We start from the raw sequence: 25,264 nt of genomic DNA, 5'->3' as shown, positions 1-25,264 counted from the left end.
TCACTGGAGTTCAGAAGAATGAGAGGGGATCTCATAGAAACGTTTAAAATTCTGATGGGTTTTGACAGGTTAGATGCAGGAAGAATGTTCCCAATGTTGAGGAAGTCCAGAACCAGGGGTCACAGTCTAAGGATAAGGGGTAAGCCATTTAGGACCGAGATGAGGAGAAACTTCTTCACCCAGAGTGGTGAACCTGTGGAATTCTCTGCCAAAGAAAGTTGTTGAGGCCAATTCACTAAATATATTCAAAAAGGAGTTAGATATAGTCCTTACTACTAGGGAGATCAAGGGGTATGGCGAGAAAGCAGGAATGGGGTACTGAAGTTGCATGTTCAGCCATGAACTCATTGAATGGCGGTGCAGGCTCAAAGGGCCGAATGGCCTACTCCTGCACCTATTTTCTATGTTTCTGTAACTATTATGCTACCGTAAAGACTGATATGTCTAGGTAAGGGTCTCCACTGGTAGTGTAGATTAATAGAATTACCCCTTAAGGCAGTAGCTAGAAACTGTGTGAATTATTTTATTACTGATTTCTACTTTTCCTATACCATTGTGGAGAAGCAATTAATGTGACCCCAAGAGAAAGTTGGGAATATCTTGAGGTGGCTCATTACCTGCAGTGAAAGATTTAAACAGGACAATGTAGCGCGCAGCCACAACGGACAAATCTCAAAATCAAAATCATAGGGTAACCCTGTGGGAAAAAAAAAGTTAAAAAGAAACAAGAACAGTCTAATAGTTAGAATTTCTCGATAAAAATCATAAGATGCTGGACACATTCACCAAAAGTAGATTATACAGGTAGTGCAAGTTTAAAAAATTGAAACCTTAAATGGTTCTGATCAAAACAAAAATGGTTAATTACATTTCCACACTGGTCAACATGATTTCTGAATTAAACTAGTAAAGAAAGCACAAAATACTGTTCTAGTACACTCAAATACAATTAAAGTCTGTCAACCCTGGCAGAGGTGTAATTCCAAATTTATCTTCAGAGGAATACTTACCAGTGCATATTCAAAATGTGGTTCTCAAGATTGGTACTTAAGAAAATGGTTCCCACTAACTAATAGAAACTGTTAATCCTGTGTACCAACTGAATTTTATTTATAGCCCTAACAGCACAAGTGTTATAGCAGCACTGGTAAAGAATTGGTTCTTAAGTTATGTAGTTGGAACCCTTACTTAGACACCATGCAGTTACAGTGTGCTAATGCAGGGCCAGTCAGGGTCAAGTACAGTTGTCCCATTTCAACAGACATTAAAATTAAAAATTCTGTTATCATTAAATAAAAAAACATTATGAAACATTCAGTTGACAATCTGATAGTCATTCACTAATCAACAATTTAAAAAAAATAAATCTACAGGTGCAGTAAAAGAAACAAAAACAAGAAATAATTCAAGTGTTAAACTCTGGAATACCACAGGCGCAATAGAAGAAACAAGTCATTCACGACTTAATTATTAAAAAAATGAAATCCACAGGTGCAGTAAAAGAAACAAAAACAAGAAATAATTCAGTGTTAAACTCTGGAATACATGTTTGGCAAATCTACCAATTAAAATGTTTTACTATATTGTGTATGTATAGTATAGGAACTTTAAATAATGAAAATCAAATATTTGATACTTTCTCTAATTTGAAAAAAGTCCCAAGAAATGTGAAGAATTTTTCAGGTTTATGCGCGGATGCCAGTGACTAAGTTTCACCGCCACTTGATCTATTCTTGTGAAGCTCCTAGAAGAGCTTCATTGCAGTGCGGATGCTACAGAAACTTAAGACAAACTTGTTTTTAATAATGTGCACATAGCACAATATAAACATTCTGCAGCATTCGCTGGATTGTAAACAACAAAAAACAGATGGGGAGAAGGAACCTCCAAAGTTCAATGGAATTGTGTCTGACCCATCACCTACCACCCCAGAAAATACATCCTGACATTTTCCAATCTTAGTTATGCAACTGATAGAACACTGAATATATTTGAACGTATGTAGTCTAACAGCGGTCAAGAAGTTAAAGGTTTATCACTCGAGTAAGTTGATAAGTAGCTGCTGCTGATAGCTCAGTTGGTAAATTCAGCATGTTGCAGCAGTGAGCCATATATAGTACAGGAAGGTCCCACATTAAGATACCTGGATTCTGCTGTGGTGCTACAATTGCTCTCAGCGTCTGTGGATTTGGGAGGGAACCAATCAGCCAACATGACGAGTCATGATCACTCACCACACACGCATGCACACGTGATGATAGGAATGGGATCTGCATAATGCTCCCAATGGATGAACTGCCTGCAAAGATTAAGTTAGAGCCACATATAAAGAATGGTAACTTGGACAAGACAAAGGAGGGCTACCAGCACCCAAAAAACTAAGAATAAGTTACCAGTTTCAACAGAAGAAAAACAACCCGAAGTTTCATAATGTCATTTTCTGTGTACAGTGTCTTCTAACCCAATACTGCAATTCATTTTATAGCCATTGATTAGAGGACTTTGTTTTTGGAAGACCCGAGACACCCAACATTGCTAAAATACAAGTAAAGAAAGTTCCTCCTCCCCACCCCCCCAAAATAACTATTCACTTGTAAAGGTTGATGCCATACCTCAAAATTATTTGATTCCCTTTCTCAAGTAAGGCTCAAAACAGTCACATTAACCACTGTTCTTTCTCTCTGCGAAACTTTTCTGCCCATTTACGAGTTAGCTCTAGGTAGAAATCTGGCTTGTGAGGCAGATAGTCCAGATAAACTAACTGACTTGACTTCTTGGGTACAGCTTTTTCAATCTGAGTTCCTTCATGCCACTCATTAAAGGAAGTTATAGTGACTATTTCTGGGCGCACCAGAAGGGCAGTACTTAAAGCAGTCTCATAATACTTGCCATTGACTCGGTTCCTAGTATTGTGGTTGTTCCAAGCCCTTATGCTAGTGTCTATATAGCCTGGTCCTACACTTGGGATAAACATAAGGTTATTACTATCACAGAAATCTTTTATTGCTTGCCAGTTGTGATGGGAAGAACCATGGGAGAATCCATTTGTTGCAAAGTATGTATACATTCCATCAAATCCAGCCTGAAGAATTTCATTTTTATGTTTTTCTTCTACAATTAGGGCAATGAACAGTGCATCATATTGAGTGTTTCGAAGAGAGTGCGATCCAGATACAGAGAAAAGGTTGGCCCAAGACCCTGGGCTTGTTAAGTATGAGTCATAAATGTAGAACATTGGAAGGGTTCTTCCTGTGCTAGTCTTGTACCTGTAAAAAGCAGGGTGGGATCCATACCTGTAAAGAGAGGAAATGAAAGAAGAAAACATACCAGTATTATTCACAGCATGATTTTACCATGATTAGAGTATCAAACTTCAGCAACATTCAATTAAAATAATACTCCAATACACACGTCAATTTGCAATTTAAAGATTAAATTTAGTCATGAAAAATTTACTAACAAACTGGTTCTGCAAATAACCAATTGATGGGATTAAAGGGGTAGTGACAGCGTGGACACAAAATTGGCTGAGGGACAGAAAGCAGAGAGTAATGGTGAATGGTTGTTTTTCAGACTGGAGGGAAGTTTACAGTGGAATCCCTCAGGGGTCGGTATTAAGAGCACTGCTCTTTTTTATTTATGTTTGACCTGGACTGGGTATACAGGGCATCATTTCAAAGTTTGCAGAGGATACAAAACTCAGAAAAGTAGTAAACAGTGAGAATTCGTAACAGCATTTGTAATAAAATATATGAGTTAATGGCACAAATAGATATAAATTACAGAGACGTGGTTGCAAGGTGACCAAGGCTGAGAACTGAATATTCAGGAGTTTTTGACAATTTGTAAGGACAGAAAGAAAGGAAAAGGAGGTGGGGTAGCTCTACCACAGTGCAGTAGTGTGAAATGATATTGGCTCAGAAGATCAAGATGTTGCATTAGTTTGGGTGGAGATAGGAAATCATCATAGGCAGTCCCTCGAAATCAAGGAAGATTCGCTTCCACTCTAAAAGTGAGTTCTCAGGTGGCTGTACAGTCCAATATGGAATTACAGTTTCTAACAGGTGGGGCAGATAGTGGTTGAAGGAAAGAGTGGGTGGGGAGCCTGGTTTGCCGCATGCTCCTTCCGTTGTTTGCGCTTGGTTTCTGCATGGTCTCGGCGATGAAACTCAAGGTGCTCAGCGCCCTCCTGGATGCTCTTCCTCCACTTTGGGCGGTCTTGGGCCAGAGATTCCCAGGTGCCGGTGGGGATGTTAGCCTCCTTGATGAAGTGTTTCAGGTTGTCCTCGAAGCGTTTCCTCTGCCCACCTGGGGCTTGCTTGCCGTGTAGAAGTTCCGAGTAGAGTACTAGCTTAGGGAGTCTCGTGTCGGGTATTCGAACGGAGAAGTCACTTGCGGGCATAGTCTATAGTACCCCTAACAGTAGCTACATGGTTGGACGGAATATAAATCAAGAAATAATGGAGGCTTGTAAAAAAAAAGGAACGGCAATAACCATGAGCGATTTTAATCTTCATATTGATTGGACAAATCAAATCGGCCAAGGTAGCCTTGAGGAAGAATTCATAGAGTGTATCCGGGATGATTTCCTTGATCAGTACATTGCGTAACCAACCAGGGAGCAGGCTATCTTAGATCTGGTACTGTGCAAAGAGACAGGATTAATAAATGATCTTCTAGTAAAGAGGAATCATAGCATGGTTAAATTTCAAATTCAGTTGGAGGGTGAGAAAGTTGGATCTTAAACCAGTGTCCTGAGCTTAAATAAAGGAGACTATAAAGGTGGATGACTTTGGATAAGGGGGAACCAGTGGATGTGGTTTATTTTGGATTTCCAGAAGGCATTCGATAAAGGTGCCACATAAGAGGTTACTGCACAAGATAAAAGCTCACGGGGTTGGGGGTAATATATTAGTGTGGATAGAGGATTGGCTAACAGAAAATAGAGTCAGGATAAATGGGTAATTTTCCAGTTGGCAAACAGTGACTAATGGGGTGCCGCAGGGATCGATGTTGAGTCCTCAACTATTTACAATCTATATTAATGACTTGGATAAAGGGACCGAGTGTAATGTAGCCAAGTGTGATGATACAAAGATGGGTGGGAAAGCAAATTGTGAGGAGGACACAAAAAATCTGCAAAGGGATATAGGCAGGCAAAAATTTGGTAGATGGAGTATAATATGGGAAAATGTGAGGTTATCCACTTTGGCAGAAATAACAGAAAAGCAAATTATAATTTCAATGGAGAAAAATTGCAAAGTGCTGCAGCACAGAGAGACCTGAGGGTCCTTGTGCATGAAACACAGAAAGTTAATATGCAGGTACAGCAAGTAATCAGGAAGCCAAATGGAATGTTGGCCTTTATTGCAAGGGGAAGAGAGTATAAAAGCAGAGAAGTCTTGCTACAACTGTACAGGGTATTGGTGAGGCTACACCTGGAGTACTGCATAGTTTTGATCTCGTATTTAAGGAAAGTTATACTTACATTGGAGGTTGTTCAGAGAAGGGTCACTAGGTTGATTCCAGAGATGAGGGGGTTGACTACATCCAATGAACTGGCATCTACAACTCTCTGCGGCAGGGAATTCCACAGGTTAACAACTCTGAGTGATGAAGTTTCTCTTCATCTCAGTCCTAAATGGCCTACCCCTTATCCGAAGACTGTATCCCCTGGTTCTGGACTTTCCCAACATCGGGAACATTGTACCCGCATCTAACCTGTCCCGCCCCGTCAGAATCTTATATGTTTCTATGAGATCCCCTCTCATCCTTCTAAACTCCAATGTATAAAGGCCCAGTTGATCCAGTCTCTCCTCATGTCAGTCCAGCCATCCCGGGAATCAGTCTGGTGAACCTTCGCTGCACTCCCTCAATAGCAAGAACGTCCTTCCTCAGATTAGGAGACCAAAACTGAACACAATATTCCAGGTGAGGCCTCACCAAGGCCCTGTGCAACTGCAGTAAGACCTCCCTGCTCCTATACTCAAATCTCCTAGCTATAAAGGCCAACATACCATTTGCCTTCTTCACCGCCTGCTGTACCTGTATGCCAACTTTCAATGGCTGATGTACCATGATACCCAGGTCTTGTTGCGCCTACTCATGCTCCTATTTCTTATGTTCTCATGCATGAAGGCAGAGTTGGCTAAAGTGGACTGGGAAAATAGATTAAAGTGCAAGATGGTTGATAAGCAGTGGCAGACATTTAAGGAGATATTTCATAATTCTCAACAAAAATATATTCCAGTTAGAAGAAAAGGCTTTAAGAGAAGGGAGAACCATCAGTGACTAACTAAGGACATAAAGGATGGTATCAAATTGAAAACAATGGCATACAAAGTGGCCAAGATTAGTGGGAAGCCATAGGATTGGGAAACTTTAAAAATAAAACAGCAAAGAGTGACTAAAAATGAGAGGGAAGATAGATTATGAGAGTAAACTAGCACAAAATATAAAAACAGATAGTAAGACTTTCTACGGGTACATAAAAAGAGTGGCTAGAGTAAATATTGGTCTCTTAAACGATGAGACTGGGGAATTAATAATGGGAAACAGGGAAATGGCAAAGACTTTGAACAAATATTTTGTATCGGTCTTCATGGTAGAAGATACTAAAAATATCCCAATAATGGATAATCAAGGGGCTATAGGGAGGGAGGAACTTAAAACAATCACTAACACTAAAGAACATAAGAATTTAGGAACAGGAGTAGGCCATCTAGCCCCTCGAGCCTGCTCCGCCATTCAACAAGATCATGACTGATCTGGCCGTGGACTCAGCTCCACTTATCCGCCCGCTCCCCATAACCCTTAATTCCCTTATTGGTTAAAAATCTATCTATGTGTGATTTGAATACATTCAATGAGCTAGCCTCAACTTCTTCCTTGGGCTTGGATTAACAACCCTCTGGGAGAAGAAATTCCTTCTTAACTCGGTTTTAAATTGGCTCCCCCGGATTTTGAGGCTGTGCCCCCTAGTTCTAGTCTCCCCTACCAGTGGAAACAACCTCTCTGCCTCTATCTTGTCTATCCCTTTCATTATTATAAATGTTTCTATAAGATCACCCCTCATCCTTCTGAACTCCAACGAGTAAAGACCCAGTCTACTCAATCTATCATCATAAGGTAACCCCCTCATCTCCGGAATCAGCCTAGTGAATCGTCTCTGTACCCCCTCCAAAGCTAGTATATCCTTCCTTAAGTAAGGTAACCAAAACTGCACGCAGTACTCCAGGTGCGGCCTCATCAATACCCTGTACAGTTGCAGCAGGACCTCCCTGCTTTTGTACTCCATCCCTCTCACAATGAAGGCCAACATTCCATTCGCCTTCCTGATTACCTGCTGCACCTGCAAACTAACTTTTTGGGATTCATGCACAAGGACCCCCAGGTCCCTCTGCACCGCAGCATGTTGTAATTTCTCCTCATTCAAATAATATTCCCTTTTACTGTTTTTTTTCCCCCAAGGTGGATGACATCACATTTTCCAACATTGTATTCCATCTGCCAAATATTAGCCCATTCGCTTAACCTATCTAAATCTCTTTGCAGCCTCTCGGTGTCCTCTACACAACCCGCTTTCCCACTAATCTTTGTGTCATCTGCAATTTTTGTTACACGACACTCTGTCCCCTCTTCCAGGTCATCTATGTATATTGTAAACAGTTTTGGTCCCAGCACCTATCCCTGTGGCACACCACTAACCACCGATTTCCAACCCGAAAAGGACCCATTTATCCCGACTCTCTGCTTTCTGTTAGCCAGCCAATTCTCTATCCATGCTAATACATTTCCTCTGACTCCGCATACCTTTATCTTCTGCAGTAACCTTTTGTGTGGCACCTTATTGAATACCTTTTGGAAATCTAAATACACCCACATCCATCGGTACACCTCTATCCACCATGATCGTTATATCCTCAAAGAATTCCAGTAAATTAGTTAAACATGATTTCCCCTTCATGAATCCATGTTGCGTCTGCTTGATTGCACTATTCCTATCTAGATGTCCCGCTATTTCTTCCTTAATGATAGCTTCAAGCATTTTCCCCACTACAGATGTTAAACTAACCGGCCTATAGTTACCTGCCTTTTGTCGGCCCCCTTTTTTTAAACAGAGGCGTTACATTAGCTGCTTTCCAATCCGCTGGTACCTCTCCAGAGTCCAGAGAATTTTGGTAGATTATAACGAATGCATCTGCTATAACTTCCGCCATCTCTTTTAATACCCTGGGATGCATTTCATCAGAACCAGGGGACTTGTCTACCTTGAGTCCCATTAGCCTGTCCAGTACTACCCACCTAGTGATAGTGATTAACTCAAGGTCCTCCCTTCCCACATTCCCATGACCAGCAAAAGTACTTGGTAAAATAATGGGACTAAAGGTGGACAAGTCCCTTGGACTGGACGGCTTGCATCCTAGGGTCTTGAGAAGTGGCTGCAGAGATAGTGGATGCATTGGTTGTAATCTACCAAAATTCCCTGGATTCTAGAGAGGTCACAGTGGATTGGAAAAAATGCTGGAGTCCATTATTATGGAAGCGGTAGCAGGAAATTTCGAGAAGCATAATACAGTCAAGCAGAGTCAGCATGGTTGTATGAAAGGGACCCCAACGCCACACCACTATCGTTGTCTGGGAATTCAAGCACTTCGACATAGAGATCGACGCCCTAAGCGAGACCCGGCAGACAGGGGAAGCCCAGCTCAAAGAACAAGGTGATGGCTACAGCTTCTTCTGGAAAAAGTAGAAGTAGAATGCCGCCTCCATGAGGTAAGCTTCGCCGTAAAAACGAGCTAGTGGGCCTTCTCAGAGACTCCCCTTACGGGATAAACAAACTCCTCATGACTCTTCGGCTCACCCTAAAGCCTGGAACCAGTGCGCCACAGTCTTCAGTGCATACGCCCCAACACTGGAAGCTACAGATGAGACCAAAGAGGAATTCTACTTCCAGCCTCGAACAATCCCTGTCCCGAGTTCCAAAGGACAATAAGCTGATCCTCTTTGGCGACTTCAACGCCAGAGTCAAAAAGGACACTGACCTCTGGGGAGGTGTGATCGGCAGAGAGGGGGTAGGCAAAGTCAACTCCAACAGCACCCTCCTCATGACGAAATGCTTAGAACACGGCCTCATCATAACCAATACCCCGTTCTGTCAGAAGGACAAATATAAAGCCTCATGATAACACCCTCGCACCAAGCACTGGCATCTGTTGGACTACGTCATCGTCCGAGCAAGGGACTGCAAAGACGTGCGCATCACCTGCACCATGGCAGGAACTGACGACTGCTGGACGGACCACTGCCTAATTCGTTGTCATCACCATCAACATTGCCTCAAATCAGCAACAGCAACAGAAACAATGTCACAAGAAAATCAACACCGGGGCATTCAAAGATCCCACTAAGAAAGCCCTATTCACCAGTGCTTCACTACCAACCTGATGACTCCCAGTGCTTGGTCTGCCCTCAAGGCTCCGTAAGTAGTACCTGCGAAGAGATGCTCAGTCATCGACCAGGAAACACCGGTTCGACGAGGAGATCCAGGAGCTAATATGCCGCAAGCGCAAGGCATTCTTGGACTGGAAGCAGCAACACAACTCGAGGGCAAGAAAGCAGCCCTACAGACATCTGAAGGCTGAGGTCCAACAGAAAACCCGCAACCTAAAGAACAGATGGTGGGTGGAGAAAGCTCAAGAAATCCAGCAGCTAGCCGACAACCACGACGTACAAGGATTCTTCAGCGCAGTCAAGACGACCTGCGGTCCAAGCACCCAAGGCCCTACCCCACTGCTGGCCAAGAACAGAGAGCTGCTCATCAAGGACAGAGGGGCATTCAGTGCCTGCTGGAAGGAGCACTTTGAGAATTTCCTTAACAGAGACTCTGTCTTCGACATGAGTGTCCTCGACTCCGTCCCACAGCATGCCATCCGCCACCATCTCAGCACAACCCCAGCCCGGCATGAGGTTGAAAAGGCCATCTGACAACTGAAGAACAAGTCATCAAGAGCAGATGGATTCCCCGCCGAAGCACTAAAACATGGCTGAGAAGCATTTCTGGCGCAGATTCATGACCTCATCTCTCTTATCTGGAAGGAGGAGATCATGCCAGTAGATTTCGGAGACACTGTAATCGTGACCATCTGCAAGAAAGGTGACAAGTCCGACTGTGGTAACAACAGAGGAATCTCCCTGCTGTTGACCACCGGGAAAGTCCTCCCAGAGTCACAATGAGGATTCCGCCCACTAAGGGGCACAATGGACATGATCTTCACTGCGCGGCAGATACAAGAGAAATGCAGGGAACAGCACCAACCCTTGTACATGGCCTTCTTTGACCTCATAAAAGCCTTCGACACTGTCAACCGTGAGGGATTATGGAGTGTCCTCCTCAGTTTCGGCTGCCCTCAAAAGTTTGTCACCATCCTCCGCCTGCTCCACGATGACATGCAAACTGCGATCCTGACGAACCAATCCATCACAGACCCATTACACGTTTGGACCGGGGTCAAGCAAGGTTGTGTCATCTCACTATTGCTCTTCCTTGCTGAAATGCTCCACCTCACCCTCAGCAAGTTCCCCACTGGAGTGGAACTAAATTACAGGACAAATGGGAATCTATTCAACCTCCGCTGCCTCGAGGCCAGATTCAAGATCGTTCCATCCTCCATCATTGAATTACAGTACACAGACGATGCTTGCGTCTGTGCACACTTTGAGGCCGAACTCCAAGCCATCGTCAACACCTTCACCGAGGCATACGAGAGCATGGGCCTTACACTAAACATCCGTAAGACAAAGGTCCTCTACCAACTTGCCCCAGCTCACAGCACTGTCCCCCGGTTATCAAAATCCACGACGAGGCCTTGGACAACGTGGACCATTTTCCATACCTCAGGTGCTTATTGTCAGCAAGGGCAGACATCGAGGATGAGGTCCAACACCGCCTTCAGTGCGCCAGCGCAGCCTTCGGTTGCCTGAGGAAGAGAGTGTTTGAAGACCAGGACTTCAAACCCGGCACGAAGCTCATGGTCGACAAAGCAGTGATGATACCCACCCTCCTATATGGCTCAGAGACATGGACAGCAGGCACCTCAAAACACTGGAGAAGTACCACCAACACTACCTCCGCAAGATCCTGCAAATCCACTAGCAGGATAGGTACACCAACGTCAGTGTTCTCACTCAGGCCAACATCCCCAGCATCGAAGCATTGACTACACTCGATCAGCAAGCCCCAGGTGGGCAGAGGAAATACTTCAAGGACACCCTCAAAGCCTCCTTGAAAAAAATGTAGCATTCTCCCCCCCCACCCCACCACTCCACCCCAGGGCATCCCTGGCCCAAGACCGCCCAAAGTGGAGGAAAAGCATCTGGGAAGGCGCTGAACACCTCTAGTCTCTTCGCAGACAGCAAGCTGAAGCCAAACGCAGGCAGCACACAGCAACCCAGATCCCCCCCCGCACCCATCTGTTCTGTCAACTACCGTCTGCCCCACCTGTGAGAGACTGTAGGTCCCGCATTGGACTCTTCAGTCACTGGAGATCTAATTTTTAATGTGGAAGCAATTCATCCTCGACTCTGAGGGACTGGCGATGATGATGATCTTCCTATGATTCTAAGGGGGTGGTGGAAGAGAAATAACAACCACCTTTCACTAACCACTCGATTTCCAGTCTGGTCTGAGATAACTGCTCTCAATCAGGATGCTGTCTGGGCAGTGCAGTTGGCCTAAACACCCAGGATTATTGGGGGGGGCAGGGGGAAAGAGAGAAATAAAATGGCCATGTTTGCATTTTTTTTTAAAAAGCACTATCCAGCAAACCCTGCTGGAAGTGTGAATGTATGGATGGAAGGAAAGAACAGGTTTAGGCTCAACTTGAATGTCCACTGAATACATAGCTCACTAACTAATTTTCCAGGCTCAATAATGAAAAATAACTAGCTGAGCCCACAGAAATATAATTGGTGAGGAGAAAAAACAAATGCAGAAAATCTTACATTTTGAATTGTGCAGCAAATGAAGTTATTTTGTTGATTTTGCACCCAAAAGTAATTACCGAATCTGCATCAATTCAGAAATCTTCTGGTGGTGCAAGATCACCTGAAAAGTTGGTCTCAAACAACTATGTATTAATGCTGTGCATTATTTACACTCTAACTGCAATCAGTGCAAAGCAGAGCTTTTAAAAGTGATCTGAAGTGCTTTTAAAGTTTCTTATTGCAGAAAGAATAACTTTTTCTGCATAGCTATTTTCCAACTTTACAATATTCTCCAGCAGTCAGAGATAGGCATGCAAGTACTTGTGCACGAGATTTTACTTTACTCAATTTGAAAGCAGTGTAAATGGCTGTATCCCAACCATCTGCAAACTTCTTAATCATACTCCCTGTATTCAAATCTAAATCATTGATAGATACCACAAAAAATAAGGGGCCTAGTACTGAGCCCTGCAGAACCCCACTGGAAACAGCCTTCCAGTCACAAAAATACACATTGATCATTACCCTTTGTTTCCTGCCACAGCCAATTTTGAATCCAACTTGCCACTTTGCCTTGGACCCCATGGGCTTTTACTTCCATGACCAGTCTGCCATGTGAGAACTTATCGAAAGCCTTGCTAAAATTCATATAGACTACATCAAATGTAATACCCTCATTGACCCTCATGGTTACCTCCTCAAAAAATTCAATCAAGTTAGTCAGACACGACATTCCCTGAACAAATCCATGCCTACTGTCCTTGACTAATCTGTGTCTTTCTAACTGATGATTTATCCTGTCCATCAGAATTTTTTCCGATACTAAGGGGGGCCGGCGGCGGGAGAGGGAGGACGAGAGTGGGCGGGAGAGGGAGAGGGAGGATGAGAGTGGGCGGGAGAGGGAGAGGGAGGACGAGAGTGGGCGGGAGAGGGAGAGGGAGGACGAGAGTGGGCGGGAGAGGGAGAGGGAGGACGAGAGTGGGCGGTAGAGGGAGAGGGAGGACGCGAGTGGGCGGTAGAGGGAGAGGGAGGACGAGAGTGGGCGAGAGAGGGAGGGGGAGGACGAGAGTGTGCGAGAGAGGGAGGGGGAGGACGAGAGTGTGCGAGAGAGGGAGAGGGAGGGCGAGAGTGGGCGAGAGAGGGAGAGGGAGGGCGAGAGTGGGCGAGAGTGGGCGAGAGTGGGCGAGAGAGGGAGAGGGAGGACGAGAGTGTGCGAGAGTGGGAGAGGGAGGGCGAGAGTGGGCGAGAGAGGGAGGACGAGAGTGGGCGAGAGAGGGAGAGGGAGGGCGAGAGTGGGCGAGAGAGGGAGAGGGAGGGCGAGAGTGGGCGAGAGAGGGAGAGGGAGGGCGAGAGTGGGCGAGAGAGGGAGAGGGAGGGCGAGAGTGGGCGAGAGAGGGAGAGGGAGGGCGAGAGTGGGCGAGAGAGGGAGAGGGAGGGCGAGAGTGGGCGAGAGAGGGAGAGGGAGGGCGAGAGTGGGCGAGAGAGGGAGAGGGAGGGCGAGAGTGGGCGAGAGAGGGAGAGGGAGGGCGAGAGTGGGCGAGAGAGGGAGAGGGAGGACGGGAGTGGGCGAGAGAGGGAGGACGGGAGTGGGCGAGAGAGGGAGGACGGGAGTGGGCGAGAGAGGGAGGACGGGAGTGGGCGGTAGAGGGAGAGGGAGGACGAGAGTGTGCGAGAGAGGACGAGAGTGTGCGAGAGAGGGAGAGGGAGGACGAGAGTGGGCGGTAGAGGGAGAGGGAGGACGAGAGTGTGCGAGAGAGGGAGAGGGAGGGCGAGAGTGGGAGAGGGAGGACGAGAGTGTGCGAGGGAGGGAGAGGGAGGACGAGAGTGGGCGAGGGAGGGAGAGGGAGGACGAGAGTGAGAGAGGGAGGGCGAGAGTGGGCGAGAGAGGGAGAGGGAGGGCGAGAGTGGGCGAGAGAGGGAGAGGGAGGGCGAGAGTGGGCGAGAGAGGGAGAGGGAGGGCGAGAGTGGGCGAGAGAGGGAGGGCGAGAGTGGGCGAGAGAGGGAGGGCGAGAGTGGGCGAGAGAGGGAGGACGAGAGTGGGCGAGAGAGGGAGGACGAGAGTGGGCGAGAGAGGGAGGACGAGAGTGGGCGAGAGAGGGAGGACGAGAGTGGGCGAGAGAGGGAGGACGAGAGTGGGCGAGAGAGGGAGGACGAGAGTGGGCGAGAGAGGGAGGACGAGAGTGGGCGAGAGAGGGAGGACGAGAGTGGGCGAGAGAGGGAGGACGAGAGTGGGCGAGAGAGGGAGGACGAGAGTGGGCGAGAGAGGGAGGACGAGAGTGGGCGAGAGAGGGAGGACGAGAGTGGGCGAGAGAGGGAGGACGAGAGTGGGCGAGAGAGGGAGGACGAGAGTGGGCGAGAGAGGGAGGACGAGAGTGGGCGAGAGAGGGAGGACGAGAGTGGGCGAGAGAGGGAGGACGAGAGTGGGCGAGAGAGGGAGGACGAGAGTGGGCGAGAGAGGGAGGACGAGAGTGGGCGAGAGAGGGAGGACGAGAGTGGGCGAGAGAGGGAGGACGAGAGTGGGCGAGAGAGGGAGGACGAGAGTGGGCGAGAGAGGGAGGACGAGAGTGGGCGAGAGAGGGAGGACGAGAGTGGGCGAGAGAGGGAGGACGAGAGTGGGCGAGAGAGGGAGGACGAGAGTGGGCGAGAGAGGGAGGACGAGAGTGGGCGAGAGAGGGAGGACGAGAGTGGGCGAGAGAGGGAGGACGAGAGTGGGCGAGAGAGGGAGGACGAGAGTGGGCGAGAGAGGGAGGACGAGAGTGGGCGAGAGAGGGAGGACGAGAGTGGGCGAGAGAGGGAGGACGAGAGTGGGCGAGAGAGGGAGGACGAGAGTGGGCGAGAGAGGGAGGACGAGAGTGGGCGAGAGAGGGAGGACGAGAGTGGGCGAGAGAGGGAGGACGAGAGTGGGCGAGAGAGGGAGGACGAGAGTGGGCGAGAGAGGGAGGACGAGAGTGGGCGAGAGAGGGAGGACGAGAGTGGGCGAGAGAGGGAGGACGAGAGTGGGCGAGAGAGGGAGGACGAGAGTGGGCGAGAGAGGGAGGACGAGAGTGGGCGAGAGAGGGAGGACGAGAGTGGGCGAGAGAGGGAGGACGAGAGTGGGCGAGAGAGGGAGGACGAGAGTGGGCGAGAGAGGGAGGACGAGAGTGGGCGAGAGAGGGAGGACGAGAGTGGGCGAGAGAGGGAGGACGAGAGTGGGCGAGAGAGGGAGGACGAGAGTGGGCGAGAGAGGGAGGACGAGAGTGGGAGAGAGAGGGAGGACGAGAGTGGGAGAGAGAGCGAGGGAGTGAAGGAGAGGAAGGAGGAAGAGAGGGAGTCTCTGCAGTGCCATCGTTGGACTAATACATGAAATATATATCTTGGGATGACTTGTGCATTGACTTCTTCCTCCTCCTCCCTGTAGAGCAGCATCTAGCCTTCTTGGCCGCCTTCTGATGAATGCGCTGCTGTCTGTAGCTTCCCATACGGGGAAATGTGAGCACCAACTCTGGTTTTATCATACTGCAGAAAAATGTTTTGGGAGAATCAACGTGTTGCATCACAGTGCCTGCTTCTCATCAATTCCTTGTAAGTATGTGGCAATTTTTGCAGCTTCACTTGAACCTTACAACAATTGTGGAGTGGAGAGAAGGAGCAGCCGAGTCATTAAAATATCACTGAATACATTCCCCATTTTAAAGGTCCCTGATCTGATCAGAAAGAAAAACAGCGCTGCTGGAATCTTTGCACTGAATGTCTCAGCTATAGAGCTGTCCTTAAAACCAGGCAGGCACATAGCAGTAGGTTTGATAAATGCCAAGAGCCAAAGGTGAGGGAAATAACAAATTACACTTGTCTATTCTAAAAGTCACATACTTTTATAGCTGCATACAATTGACAATATCAAAGGCTAGAATCAACGAAGAACCATCAGATACACCTGAATCAGACAGAGGGGTTGAGGTTGATTTTTTGGTGAGGGGGCGACGATGACAGTATTGAAAAGACAGTTCCTCATGAGAGAGAACCATATACAATGCCAAGTACCAAGGAAGACAGGAAGGGAAGTTGGGTGGTTAGCACTTTAGTGGGAATGGGTTCATGGGAGCAAGAGATGAGTCTCATGAATAAGATGAGTTCAGAGAGGGGACAAGGGGAGACTGGAGTAAAGTTTGACTTGGTGGGCAAGGAGAAAAGGGGGAAGTCACAATATTAGTGACAAAGTCCATGAGCTCTACGCACTTGTTGGAGGCAAGGGTGGAAGGGGCAGGGAAGAGGGGTTTAAGGTAGTGGAAAAAGCCAGGAATTTTCTTAGCTCTTCAGGATGATCCTGAAGTATTGTGTAGTTTTGACAAAGGAGAGCAAGGCCAGATAGTGTCTGATGTATTCCAGCCAGATCAGATGATGGATGGCTATTGGTCCAGCCAGATTGGAGGATGAAGGGAGTGAAGATGGGAGCAATACAAAGCTATTCACAATCTGTATCAATGATTTGGATGAGGGGACAAAATGTAATATATCCAAGTTTGCTGACGAGACAAAGCTAGGATGAGAATATAAATTGTGTGAAGGATGTAAAGAGGTTTCAAGGGGATATAGACAGGCTAAGTGAGTGGGCAAGAACATGGCAAATGGAATATAATGTGGCAAAAATTCTGGCCACGCCGGGTCCATACGAAGTGCGCATGGACTTGGCGAGGCCTCGCAAAAGCCGGTTTTTGGGGCGCGATGTTCATGCACTGAAAACCGGCTATTCCGATCGGTCAAGATTTCTCTGGACAGATCCTCCTCATCCCCGGGAAAAGGACATTTGAGCGGGAGAGATTGGGCTATTTGCCCAACTCATACCCAGCGAATGTCCTTCAAACTTTTACGCCTGGAAAAAGCAGGTGTACAGCGTAAGAGTTTTAAAACATATAAAAATTAAATTTAATCATACATTTTTATGTTAAAAACCCTCCCCAATGTGGAGAAATGTGAAGTTTGAGAGGAAAAATAGAAAAGCAGAGTATTTTTTTTTTTAAATGGTGAGAAATTGGGAAATGTTGGTGTTCAGAGGGACCTGGAATCACTGAAAGTTAACATGCAGGTACAGAAAGCAATTGGTATGTTGACCTTTATTACAAGAAGATTTGAGTACAACAGTAAAGATGTCATACTGCAATTAAAAAGGGCCCTGGTGAGACCGCACCTGGAGTATTGTGTACAGTTTTAGTCTCCTTACCTAAGGAAGGATATACTTACTCTGGAGGGAGTGAGACGAAGGTTCACCAGACTGATTCCTGGGATGGGGGGATTGTCCCATGAGGAGAGATTGAGTGGACTAGGCCTATATTCTCTAGAGTTTAGAAGAATGAGAGGTGATCTCATTGAAACATACAAAATTCTTACACGGTTTGACAGGGTAGATGCAGGGAGGATGTTTCATTTGGCTGGGGAGCCTAGAGCCAGGGGACATTGACCCCATATTCTGAGACTGTCATTTAGGACTAAAATGAGGGGAAATTTCTTCACTCAGAGGGTGGTGAATCTTTGGAATTCTTTACCCCAGAGGGCTGTGGAGTATATTAAAGGCAGAGATCGATAGACTTTTGGATATTTAGGGAATCAAGGGATATGGAGATAACTTCACTTTCCTGCACTAAGGTTGAAGATCAGCCGTGATCTTATTGAATGGTGGAGCAGGCTCGAGGGACCGAATGGCTTACTCCTGCTCCTATTTCTTATGTTATGAAAATGGTCAGAATGGGAGACAGTAAATGTTTTACCGGGGACATGAGCATCAAAGGGAGAGGTGAGGGAGTGGTTGAGCTGATCGTAAGCTGCAGAAGTATTGTGGTGAATGCAAGGTCAAAGGATGGGCAGTTGGCCATTTGAAAGTGTGGTTGTAAGTGACTTACATTTACTAGGTAATTTTTCCATATGCCAAAACACAGTAAATCAGTGTTAAGGTACCTCCAGGTTGTTCAGTGCAAATTAAAATGGAAAACTTAATAAAATATTTGATTTAAAATATTGTCATACTGTGCTTTGTGTTCCAAAAAGGCATATTCATTATATATATTTTTTAAACAGATAGAAGAGATGTGTAAACATTACAGTAATCAGCACTGACACTTGAAAAATCCTATACCAATTATTAAAAAAAAGCTCACTTGTCGATTATGTATTTCAAATTACTGTACAAACTGTTTTCTCTCCCTTCATATGGCTCAATGTGGAAGGTGACCTTTGAAAATAAATAAAAGATCACAATTATTAGAGGCACAGGCAGTCTTCATTTCAGGATAATTATATATCTACATCATCATGCAGCAGTATTCAACTTCTGAAGTGAAATTCTTTAAAAGCCCCCTAGGATAAGAATGATTTCTAACTTATCCTGCAGTTATTTTGGATTTGTATTATTCAATTCTAAAACACAATGATTGCTATACTATTCTTGGCAGTCTCATGAAGAATGATCAGTGAATGTTGATGATCAAAATGGGTAATTACACACAAAATGAATAATTGCCAATGCACTTCAACAGCTGAATACAGGAATTCAAAATGCAATAGATATTATAGCACTTAATGAGGAAAAACGTTCCATATTACAACAATTACAAACTGGGCAAATTTTAATGGATTTTTGTGTTACTAAAGCCAAGATTCAGAGTGATCTGCAGAGTGTCTTAACTGGGGTGTTTTATTTGGGAATTTGGAAAGAGTGGGAATTCGGAAAAGAGGGGGAAGGACCTAATTGGACGAGGCATCAGTGGCAGTGGATCCTTTGACAATTTCAAAAAAACAAGGATAACAGGTAGGTGATTGTTTGCTGAATATTAAGGTTTTTTTTCTCTCTTCTCATACTAACCTAGGACTGTGGTTTAAACTAGGTTCGGGAAACCAGAAAGTACTGCATTAAACTTGTAGCTTAACGAGTTAAATTAATTAATATAACTATAAGTAATCACTGAATAAAGACTAACTAATTAAGTAAATAAAATAGGCTACACTAAGATATGGCAGAGGAGGTTGTGTGTCTGGACTGCAGTATGTGGGAGTTTGTGGACAGCGAAACTGTCCCAAGCAAATACGTCTGCAGGAGATAGCTCCATCTTGAATCTCTCCGGCTCAGAGTTATAGCCAAGAACGAGAATCCCAAAAGGATGTGTTGCCTACCCGATGCCAAGGTAAGAAATATCTCACGGCGACTGGAGAGGAACATGGAAAGGGAGAGGGTAAATCCATATGTCGTGGCCCACGCTGGAACAAACGACAGGCAAGAACGGGGAGGTGGTTCTGCTGAAACAGTATAAGGAGTTAGGCTCTAAATTAAAAAGCAGGACCTTGAGAGTAATAATCTTTCGATTATTGTGCAAGCCACATGCAAATTGGCATAGAAGCAGACAGATCAGGAGAATTAACACTTAGCTAAAGGGCTGGTGTGGGAAAGAGGGGTTCCTTTTCATGGGACACAGGCACCAGTTCGAGGACAGGAAAGAACTGTACCGATGGGACGGGCTCCACCTAAACCGGGATGACCCGTATCCTAGCAGAAAGGGTAAATAGGGAGGTGGCAAAGGCTTTAAACTAGTAAGATGGAGGAGGGATCTACAAGAAACACAACCAGCCTAAATATAAACAAAACAGGAACGGAGGATAGGAAAGAATAACGTAAGGGAAGACACTGATGGCAAGGGAATAAATAGAGTTATAGAACAGGAGTATAAAAAGATTGTTAAACATAAAGCGAGAAGAAATCCTATTAAAAATGAGTTAAACTGTCTCTACAGCAATGCACAGAGTGTCCGTAATACAACAGAGAAGCTGGAGGCAAGCATGCATTACGAGGAACCAGACACAGTAGGGATTACTGAGACATGGCTACAGAAAAATCAGGACTGAAAAATTGAACATTGCAGGGTATAACATATTTAGAAAAGATGGAGGGGGAAAAAGGGAAGGTGGAGTAGCTGTACTTATTAGGGATAATATAATGGCAGTAGAAAAAAGTGATGCAGCTATCAGCAAGACAAAAATAGAATCCATATGAATAGAGATAAAAGACAATAAAGGATCAATCACACTAATAGATTAGTCTACAGAGCACCTAATAGTGGAAGGGAGGTGGAGGAAGAAATATGCTGAAAAATTAAGGAAATTAGTAAAAAAAACATAGAATAATCATGGAGAATTTCAACTACCCTGATATTAATTGGACAGAAGAGGTAGGTAAAGGGGATAAGGGAATGGAGTTCCTACAATGTTTACAAGACTCCTTTCTAACCCAATATGTAAAAAACCCAACAAGGGAGGATTCGCTATTAGAGCTAGTAATGGGGAATGAACCAGAGCAGATAAGAGAAGTAAAAGTAAGGATCAGCTAGGCAATAGTGACCATAATATACAACACTTTATGATGATAACTGAGAAGGATGAAGATAACCAGGATAATAGATTGGAGAAAAGTTGATTTTGAGTAGCTGAAAATAGAACCTGTGAAAATAAAATGGGCAACAATATTGTCAAAAAACGATGAAGAACAGCAATGGGAAACATTTAAAACGGCGTGGAGTGCAGGAAAAATATATTCCGCTAAAAGGAAAGAATAAACTAAACACTAATGAGACTCCATAGATGAAAAAAGCCATAAGGACAATTGAGGTCAAGGAAAGAAGCATACTCTTGGGACAAGTGATCAGAACATGGTAGAATTTCAAATCCCTCCACAGCCTTGTTTGAGGGTGAGAAAGCTAGGTCTGAAACTAGTGTCCTGAACTTAAATAAAGGTAATTACAAAGATATGAAGGCAGAGTTGGTTAAAGTGGACTGGGAAAATATATTAAAAGGCAAGACAATAGAAACGCAGTGGCAAACATTTAAAGAGATATTTCATAACTCTCAGCAAAGATGTATTCCAGTGAGAAATAAAGATGCTAAGAGAAGGATGAACCATCCCTGGTTAACTAAGGAAGTAAAGGCTGGCATCAAATTGAAAACAAAGGCATACAATGTTGTGAAGGACAGTGGAAGGCCAGAGGATTGGGAAATTTTTAGATACCAGCTGAGGACAACTAAAAAAAATGATAAAGACAGAGAAGATAGCATATGACAGTAACTAGCAAAAAATATAAAAACAGACAGCAAGAGCTTCTACAGGTATATAAAAAGGAAACGAGTAGCTAAAGTAAACATTGGTAGCTAAAGTAAACATTGATCCCTTAGAGGATGAGATTGGGGAATTAATTAATAGTGAAATTGCAGAGACTTTGAACAAATATTTTGTATTGGTCTTCACGGTAGAGGACACTAAAAACATCCCAATAATTGATAATCAAGGAGCTATTGCAGGGGGGGGGGGGTCATAATAAAGTCACTATCACTAGAGATAAAGTACTAGGCAAACTATTGAGACAAAAGGTGAACAAGTGCCCTGGACCTGATGGCATGCATCTTAGGGTCTTAAAGAAGTGGCTGCAGAGATAGTGGATGCATTGATTGTAATCTACCAAAATTCCCTGAATTCTGAGAGGTCCCAGCGGACTGGAAAACCAAAAATGTAACACCACTATTTAAAAAAGGAGGGAGCCAGAAAGTAGGAAACAATAGACCAGTTAGCCTAACATCTGTCATTGGGAAAATGCTGCAATCCATCATTAAGGAAATAGTAGCAGGACATTTAGAAAATCATAATGCAGTCAAGCAGAGTCAGCATGGTTTTATGAAAGGGAAATCATGTTTGACAAAAATTTGCTGGAGTTCTTTGAAAATGTAACGAGCAGATTGGATAAAGCAGAACCAGTTAATGTCGTATATTTGTATTTCCAGAAAGCATTCGCTACGGTGCCACACAAAAGGTTACTGCACAAGGTAACAACTCATGGGGTTGGGGGTAATATATTAGCGTGGTTAGAGGATTGGCTAACTTAACAGAAGAGAGTTGGGATAAATGGGTCATTTTCAGGTTGGCAAACTGTAACTAGTGGGGTGCCACAGGGATCAGTGCTGGGGTCTCAACTATTTACAATTTGTATTAATGACTTGGATGAAGGGACCGAGCGTAACACAGCCAAATTTGCTGATGATACAAAGATATGTGGGAAAGCAAGTTGTGAGGACGCAAATAATCTATAAAGGGATAGAGATAAGCTCAGTGAGTGAGCAAAAATTTGGCAGATGGACTATAATGAGGGAAAACGCAAGGTTATCCACTTTGGTAGGAGAAATAAAGAAGCAAATTATTATTTAAATGGGGAGCGATTACAATTGGTACTGAGGGATCTAGGGGTTCTTGTACATGAAATGCAAAATGTTAGCATGCAGGTACAGCAAGTAATCAGGAAAGCTGGCCTTTATTGCAAGGGGAATGGAGCATAAAAGTAGGGAAGTCCTGCTCCAACTGTACAGTGCATTGGTAAGACATAAGAACATAAGAAATAGGAAGAGGAGTAGGCCATACAGCCCCTTGAGCCTGCTCCGCCATTCAATATCATGGCTAATCTGATCATGGACTCAGCTCTAGTTCCCTGCCCATTCCCCATAACCCCTTATCGTTTAAGAAACTGTCTATTTCTGTCTTAAATTTATTCAATGTCCCAGCTTCCACAGCTCAGAGGCAGCAAATTCCAGATTTACAACCCGCTGAGAAGAAATTTCTCCTCATCTCTGTTTTAAATGGGTGGCCCCTTATTCTAAGATCATGCCCTCTAGTTCTAGTCTCCCCCATCAGTGGAAACATCCTCTCTACATCCACCTTTTCTAACCCCCTCATAATCTTATACGTTTCAATAAGATCACCTCTCATTCTTCTGAATTGCAATGAGTAGAGGCCCAACCTACTCAACCTTTCCTCTTAAGTCAACCCCATCATCCCCGGAATCAACCTAGTGAACCTTCTCTGAACTGCCTCCAAAACAAATTAAGTAGACTCAGCTCCACTTCCCCACCAGCTCCCAATAACTCCTTATCGTTTATGAAACTGTCTATTTCTGTCTTAAATTTATTCAATGTCCCAGCTTCCACAGCTCTGAGGCAGCGAATTCCATAGATTTACAACCCACTTTTGTAAATATGGAAACCAAAACTGCACGCAGTATTTCAGGTGTGGCCTCACCAATACCTTATATAGCTGTAGCAAGACTTCCCTGCTTTTATATTCCATCCCCTTTGCAATAAAGGCCAAGATACCAATGGCCTTCCTGATCACTTGCTGTACCTGCATAATATCCTTTTGCGTTTCATGCACAAGTACCTCCAGGTCCCGCTGTACTGCGGTACTTTGCAATCTTTCTTCATTTAAATAATAACTTGCTCCTGATGAAGATCACACCTAGAGTATTGAATACAGTTTTATTTAAGGAAGGATATACTTGCATTGGAGGCAGTTCAGAGAAGGTTCACGAGGTTGATTCCTGAGATGAAGGGCTTGTCATATGAAGAAAGGTTGAGTAGGTTGGGCCTATGTTCATTGGAGTTTAGAAGAATGAGAGGTGATCTTATTGAAATATAAAATTCTGAGGGGATTTGACTAGGTAGATGCAGAGAGGATGTTTCCCCTCATGGGGGAATCTAGAACTAGGGGGCATAGTTTCAGAATAAGGGGTCACCCATTTAAAACAGAAATGTGGAGGAATTTCTTCTGAGAGTTGCAAACCTTTGTATTTCTCTACCCCAGGGAGCTGTGGAGGCTGGGTCTTTGAATATATTTAAGGTGGAGAATGAGATTTTTGTATGAAAAGGGAGTAAAGGGTTATGGGGAGTGGGCGGGGAAGTGGAGTTGAGGCCAGGATCAGATCAGCCATGATCTTGTTGAATGGTGGAGCAGGCTCGAGGGGCCAAATGGCCTACTCCTGCTCCTATTTCTTATGTTCTTATACATTAACTACATAGACAGTAGGGGAGTGCATGATAAGGGAGAATATGAAAAGGTTAGGAAAAAAGGCAAAAAATCAATTAGGAACGCAAAGAGGAACTATGAAATTAAATTATCAAGGAATATAAAATAAAATAGTAAATTATTTTACAGGCACATCAATAAAAAAAAGGAAGCTTGGATGGGAATTAGGGCCATTAAGGGAAAGGCAGGATTATACCACAGGTAACTATAGAGATATGGCAGAAATATTAAATAATTATTTTGCTTCATGGAGATTGACCAGGTGGACATGACATTGGATAATTAGATTAGTAACAAGATAAGTGAATTTATAATAAAGAGGGGATATATGAAATAAACTAATCAAACTCAGGATAAGAGGTTAATACCACTGGTCCGGATGGATTGCATTCACACATTTTAAAAGAATCTTGGGAAGAGATAGCAACAACAACTAACATGGTGAAACATCCCAAGGTGCTTCACAGGTGTATTATGAGATTAAAAAATGACACAGAAATTAGGGCAGGTGACCAAAAGCTTGGTCAAAGAAGTAGGTTTTAAAGTGCATCTTGAAGGAGGAAAGGGGTGTAGAGAGGCGGAGAGGTTTAGGCAGCGAATTCCAGAGCTTAGGGCCTAGGCAACAGAAGGCACGGCCGCCAATGGTAGAGTGATTATAATCAGGGATGTTCAAGAGAGCAGAATTAGAGGATTGCAGACATCTCAGGGGGTTGTGGGGCTGGAGAAGATTACAGCGATAGAGAGGGGCAAGGCCGTGGAGGGATTTGAAAACAAGGGTGAGAATTTTGAAATCAAGGCGCTGCTCAACCGGGAGCCAATGCAGGTCAGCGAGCACAGGGATGATGGGTGAGCGGGACTTGGTGAGAGTTAGGACACAGGTGCCGAGTTTTGGATCACCTCTAGTTTACGTAGGGTAGAATGAAAGAGGCCAGCCAGAAGTGCATTGGAATAGTCAAGTCTAGAGGTAACAAAGGCATGGATGAGGGCTTCAACAGCGGATGAACTGAGGCAAGGGCGGATACGGGCGATATTAGAGGTGGAAGCAGAGGCATTACTACACATATTTAATAATTAGTTAGAAAACGGTATATTGCCAGAGGACTGGCGGATAGCTAATATCCAATACCTATATTTAAAAACTGGGATAGATCATGTCCAATGAATTATAGACCAGTCAGCTTAACATTGGTGGTAGGAAAAATAATGGAATCCCTACTAAAGGAGAAAATAGATGAATATCTAGAAATCAAAAATATAATAATGAATAGTCAGCATGGATTTCAAAAGGGAAAAGCCTTGCTTGACCAACCTCATTGAATTTTTTGAAAAATAACAGCGAGAGTAGACAATGGTAATGCAGTAGATGTAACATCTAGATTTTCAAAAGGCCTTTGATATGGTACCCCATAATAGACTGATGAA

General features: G+C 44.6%; 1 protein-coding gene across 3 annotated transcripts in view; it reads right to left on the bottom strand.

The window, feature by feature from the left end:
* Positions 1 to 1,540: 1,540 nt before the first annotated feature.
* The window catches only part of LOC139267302 (glycoprotein endo-alpha-1,2-mannosidase-like), a 59,153-nt gene continuing 35,429 nt past the window's right edge, over positions 1,541 to 25,264 (bottom strand). For all 3 annotated transcript variants that reach the window (XM_070885391.1, XM_070885390.1, XM_070885393.1), the window contains exons 4-5: positions 18,114 to 18,187; positions 1,541 to 3,293 (exon numbers count right to left, since the gene is read on the bottom strand). In XM_070885391.1, the coding sequence (XP_070741492.1) occupies positions 2,657 to 3,293; positions 18,114 to 18,187 (711 nt within the window). In that variant the 3' untranslated portion in view covers positions 1,541 to 2,656. The remainder of the gene's footprint in view (positions 3,294 to 18,113; positions 18,188 to 25,264) is intronic.

Source organism: Pristiophorus japonicus, chromosome 7 (assembly GCF_044704955.1).
Source record: "Pristiophorus japonicus isolate sPriJap1 chromosome 7, sPriJap1.hap1, whole genome shotgun sequence".
NCBI classification, from domain to species: Eukaryota; Metazoa; Chordata; class Chondrichthyes; family Pristiophoridae; genus Pristiophorus; species Pristiophorus japonicus.
The sequence above is the reverse complement of the archived record's forward strand: the minus strand, read 5'-3'. Positions and strand labels throughout refer to the sequence as shown.